The 5,647-nt window shown below is 53.9% G+C and overlaps 1 protein-coding gene across 1 annotated transcript in view; it reads right to left on the reverse strand.

Moving 5' to 3' along the window:
• Positions 1 to 3,050: 3,050 nt before the first annotated feature.
• Copz1 (coatomer protein complex subunit zeta 1) overlaps positions 3,051 to 5,647 on the reverse strand; it is a 26,530-nt gene continuing 23,933 nt past the window's right edge. Inside the window, exons 8-9 of the mRNA XM_013348722.2 lie at positions 4,972 to 5,010; positions 3,051 to 4,160 (exon numbers count right to left, since the gene is read on the reverse strand). Coding sequence (XP_013204176.1) covers positions 4,113 to 4,160; positions 4,972 to 5,010 — 87 coding nt within the window. The 3' untranslated portion in view covers positions 3,051 to 4,112. The remainder of the gene's footprint in view (positions 4,161 to 4,971; positions 5,011 to 5,647) is intronic.

Raw genomic sequence — 5,647 nt, forward strand, 5'->3', positions numbered from 1 at the left:
TCCAGTCCTACTCAGTACCCATAAGGGGGTGACCCTATGCCAGGAGTGAGTCTGTTTCCAGTCCTACTCAGTACCCATAAGGGGGTGACCCTATGACAGGAGTGAGTCTGTTTTCAGTCCTACTCAGTACCCATAAGGGGGTGACCCTATGCCAGGAGTCCCATCTGTTTCCCTCTCAAAATTTCCTTTAGAGACCAAAACATGCCTCAGGGGCATCTTCTCTGTTTTCAGAGAAAAGGAAGCAGCAAGGTTGAGTTGAACACTAGGGGTTATGGGCAGGAGCCAGAAAAGCCCAGGCTTCCAGCCTTTTCTAACAGCCCAGTGTCCCCTCCCATGGCAGGGAGGTCAGTCCTTGCCTTCAGCCCTGCTCTGACTGCTTCTCCACACTGGTAATAAATCCTGTCTTTGTCTCCCCTTTGACCCAGGCCCCAGAGTCTGGGGGAGGGGTGCTGCAGAGGAGGGGACAGACAAGAAGAGTGGGAAGAGGAGATGGACAGGGGCGGCTGGTGGGCAGCCATGGTGTGCAGTGAGGGGAGGGGACCTTTTGATTGTTCTGTGGGTCCTGAACACTCCAGCAGGATTGTATTCTAAGTGAGAAAGTCGGGGTTCCTAAGAAGATGTGGAAGTACCTTCAGAATGATCTCTGGAGCATCAAATACTGGGACATGGTGTGAGGAGCCTCAAAGAGGCTGCCGAAAGGATAATATTGTGGACACCATCCTTTTCAGCACCTCGGGCCCCCACACACGTGTCATGTGCACATGTGCACACACATGATTTATGACCTGCCAGCATAAAGCAGCCCAGGAGAGCCAGCTTGCCTTCTTCTGGCCCCTCCCCAGCAGCCTTTTTGAGCTGTCTTCTGTCTCCACCTCCGTTCTTTCTCTGCTCTAGCCCTGCTTGCCTTCTTTGTACAGATTTCTCTCCCAGATTCCCGCCCACTTTCACTTCTCTCCGCTTCTGCCTCTGCTTCTTTTTCCTTCTTATGTCCTTCTTCCCCTTTCCAGCCCCTGACACTGTTCATCCTCCTGCCTCAGTTCCACCTGAACCCTGTTGCAACCCTGCAGAGAACTTTGGGTGTCAGGTTACAAGGATAGACGGGAGGAAAACAGACTACATGGGTCCCAGCTTTAGTGGCTGCTAGAGGGCTCTGCTCTGGCCAGGAAGTAATAGAGCCAGGGTGCCTGGGAGGTAAGCAGAGAGGAGGAGGTAAGCAGAGAGGAGGAGGTAAGCAGAGAGGAGGAGGTAAGCAGAGAGGAGGAGGAGAGCTGAGAAGGACCTAGGAAGACCCAGGAAGACATAGGGAGAGGACACCAAAAGGGAAACACCAAAGAAAGAAGGCGGACCTGTGGGCTTCTATGAAACACGAGGCTTGGAGACCCAACAAGAGATGTGGAACTTCAAAGTCCACAACCCAGGCCCAGTCATGGTCTTTGGTCTACCTCAGCCCTCTGCATCTAGTTCTGGAATACAGGCTCCATTCTGTTAGCCTACTCCGTCCCCGTCCTCCCCTGCTGAGAATGACATCAGCTCTGGCTGACACCCTCCTCAGTCCTGCTGCTGCTTTCTTTCCCAGGGGTGTAGCAAGGGTGTCACCCTTTACCGACCCATTCCTTTTTCAGGCAGAGAGGGAGCCAGAGCTCCCCCAGCCCAGGGCCCTGCAGTCCTAGTGGGAGGAGGCTTCCGGGCCTTGGTGGGAAGAGGGGAGCATGGGCACCAGGCCTGAGAAGCCTGAAGGGGGCACTTGAGGAGGAGACTGTGGCAGTAAATCACCCTGTGGGGGGCTCCCTCTGCCTGGACTCGGTGGGGTGGGGGCAGCGTGGGGAACCGCCACATCTGGCAGGCAGGTGTCTGGCACTGTTCAGACTGTAGTCTCTTTCCCAGCCAAAGGGGGAAAAGGGAGGAGGGCCTCCTAGAATTCCCTGGGGAAGGGGGAAAGGTTCACAAACAGGAGGGGGAGGCAAACCAGACAGTCCAGGCCCCTGCTGTGTCTGTTTTAGTCAGTGCTAAGGACGGGTTTGTAGAGCCCCAAAAGGAAGTTGCTGGCCAGAGGACTGGGTAGGCAGGGGCATCACAGCTCTTCCCCTGCGACTCTCTACCTTCCAGTACAGGGACCACACAGGGACGGTTCAGTACATCACTTTCTGTCTGCTTAGGAGCATCTTGGGCCCAGGTACTTCACAGATGCAGAGCCCAAGTTCCAGGTCTTCCTAGAGGAGGAAGGAATGTTCAAACCACTGGCTTCTTGCCCTGCAGAGAGGGTCTTCCCATTCTGCCTCCTTCCTCCTTCCCTTAGCCTCCACGGTCCAGGTTTGCAGGCCCATGTCAGAACAGTCGAGGTGACTGAAGAGACCCTTCAAATCTCAGTGGAGAGGAAGAGTCCCCACACTGCCCCCTCCTTAAAATCCTGCAGAGGAAGGGGGAAAGAAAACCAAAGCATTCTCCTGTCGCCGCAGCAACCATAAAACCCCCAGCTAAATCCATCTTGTGAGCTCACCGCCCCATTAAGATGCAGGGCCAGGCTCTACGCCAGCCCAGCCACATTCATTTGTGCGAATAAAGGTTGAAGAGGGGGAGGGGAGCGGGCTCTGGAGGGACAGGGAAACGGCGAGAAGAGGTTATTTACACCACCGTCCTGACCTTCTGGAGCAGCGCTGGCTCCGATAAATAACCCGCACAGTGCCTTTTCAGAGGAATGGGAGGTGCGGGAAGGGAGTAGGGACTGGAGGAGAGCCCCCACGCAGGTGCGCGTCTCCGGGTTACTAATGGCTGAGGCGGGAGCAGGCAGCTGGCTTTGGGGGTGTGTGGGGAAGAACTCGGTTCCCCAAGTCTCCCACTGAGAAATTACCATCCCCACCCCACCCCTGGCGCCAATTTCCAGGCGAGGGGACCGAGAGATGCCAAGGAGGCAAACAGCCCCGTAAATTAGGGGCGGGAGTGTTGGAGAGTCTCTGAGGTAGGAAGAAATATTATAAGGAGAGGTGGAGGGGGGTTGGAGGAACAGAAATAGCTGCCAAAAAAAGGGAGGAACAAAACCATCACACAAAAGCAGTTTGGAAGAGATTCGCTTTATTCCTCTGACGCACAGCAACGTACTGTAATCCGCCTGACTCCATTTCTTGCAGAGGCCACCTCCAGTCTGCCCACTTCAGCCAAAGCAGGGGGCAGAATGTTTGCAGGGGAACGTTTTTCTAAGACATTTTCACGGAGATGTGGGGTCAAGGGGCAACATTTCAACCACGAACGGGAATCCAAGCCTTAGAAGAAAGGCAGGCACCAGCCCCTCGGCTGAGGGGAAGGCTGGGGCAGAGAGGGAGAGGCTGAGGGGAAGGCTGGGGCAGAGAGGGAGAGGCTGAGGGGAAGGCTGGGGCAGAGAGGGAGAGCTAAAGAGCAGACTGCAGAACCAAGGCAGAGAAGGAACGTGGCAAGATCCAAGTCATGAAGGACCCTTCTTCCTGGTTCTGTGTAGAAACTCTTCTGGCAGCCACCTGTTTTAGTTTCAAGGTCTGGCTTTGCTCCAGGCTACCAGAGGCCACACCAGGCAAAGACCTGGGAGAGGTGTGGCACAGCAGCCTTGAGGCTGAAGGGCAGATTATAGCAGAGACTGCACTGCGTGCACACTCACAGACAGCGGTTAAATCACTGTCCCTTTGCAGCTCTGTTCCCAATCTCTTCAAGGCAGAGGACAGGGAAGCAGGAAGGAGAGAAGCTGCGCAGCCCCTGCCACTCCAGACCCACTTGGGATGAAGGAAGGAGTCCTCCCTTTGCTGGACATATGGGATGCTGGGATGAGGGCCCTTGGGGCACAGGGAGGGAAACACTCAGCACATTCTTTCTCCAGCTTTGATCTTAAGTACAGCCATAGAAAAGGGCCAGGAGAGAATGTGGGGGTGGGAGAACCAGTGTAGTAGGAAGAGGTGTTTCCCCTGCCTCATTCAAATCTGCCCTTGAGTGGGAAGGAAGTGGGGGACAAACGACCCTAGAAAGGATAGAGATGCAAGGGTCCATTGTGATTCTCCAACATGACCCTAAGAGCATCTGTTGGGGGCCTGGATAAGAAGTCATAGCAGATGTGGGGGTTTGAGGCGCAAGGAACTGGGCATGAAACATCTTCATCGAAGGAGGGACCACTTGATCTGTTCTTTTGCTGACTGTAGCACCTGCAGAGACAAAGGCAGCACTGAGGAGGGCTTGCAAGCCACCGGGCGTGAGCAGGCTGAGGCTCTCCTTCCCCACACTTGCCTTCCCTCTCCTTAGAAGAACTGGGGATAGAAAATCCCAAGGGTGGAAGGATAGGAAGAAGCTCTCTAAGGCCCTAGAGGATTGTCAGTTTGGGAAAGTCCCCCCGAATTCAAATCCACTGGGGGGATGAAGAGAGAAGAGGTATACCTGGGAGGAAAGAAGAAAAAGCTGGGGGTTATTGGACACAGTTATAAAAAGGAGATTACACATCCAGATGATGAGGATTCCTACTGGGCAGACTCAGAACTCTTCCCTTGCAGCCCCAGGTAAGTAGACAGTCATCTGCAGTCAAGGCAGAAGGACGGGTCTGCAGTCTGCACAGTTCAGAATATGCATTTCCAGAACTCTCCCTTGCAGCCCCCAGGTCAGTAGACAGTCATCTGCAGTCAAGGCAGAAGGATGGGTCTGCAGTCTGCACAGTTCAGAATATGCATTTCCAGCTCAGCCCTCATTTGAATAATAAGAGAAAGAGGAGTGTGTGCTCAGAGGCACACAGACCATCTGCTTTAAGGCAAGTCTCTGCCGGGGAATAAATCACTGCCTGAGGTATCTGGCAGGAAGGTTTGAAGGGCACAGAAAGCGAGGCTGACAGTCCCGATCACAGTGAGGGAAGAGGGCTCGGCTGAGGACAAGAGGCAGCCAGGCCACCTCACTGATGCCAGGTCTCAATTCAGACTTGGCTGTTAGGCTCTGTAATAACATGTGGAAAGGAGGGAGGAAGAGTCATACCTGAGACACGGTCTGCTCTGTAAGGGGGACGTCCTCACCCTGTATGGAGATAAGCGTTTAGACTGGAGTCTGAAGCAAAAGCAAATACCCTAAACTTCTCAGCCCCTTCTTCCAAAGACAGAGCCATACTTTTACTGGCCAGAGGGATTGTCAACACAAAGGGCCATTTTATCCATCCTCCACTGAGAGGCAGGGGACTTCTTAAAAGGGTTAGTTCATGCCAAATAATCAGCGGGATATCTGATCCTTATCTCCCTCAACTCTGGGATGAGGACCTGATTCCCTAGTCAGAGAAGACCTTCCACGAATATCAATATCAAGGGGGGGAATGAAGGGAGCCAGGGGTAGTTTAATGGATACCGCAAGGCCTCATGGGTAACGACGGCATGTTAATTTGAAGAAATAAACTGCTGCAACAGCAGCCTGAGAAGGGGAAGGGGGAGACAGTGGGGGGGGACCCTCTCTCTTGCCACATAGAGACATATGTTAGAGGAGAAGATTAAACTATGCAAATGGAGCCCATGGCAGTTAAGGGAGAAGACTTCCCATTACCCAGCACTGGCAACCTTCACTCTGGAGGTCAGGGTCGGGACACAGACATCGCTGCACCAGTTCCCAGGTGGACTCTGTATGCACTATCGTCTCCCAGGTGGACTCTGTATGCACTATCGTCTCC

This window comes from Microtus ochrogaster, chromosome 15 (genome assembly GCF_000317375.1).
Source record: "Microtus ochrogaster isolate Prairie Vole_2 chromosome 15, MicOch1.0, whole genome shotgun sequence".
Taxonomy (NCBI): domain Eukaryota; kingdom Metazoa; phylum Chordata; class Mammalia; order Rodentia; family Cricetidae; genus Microtus; species Microtus ochrogaster.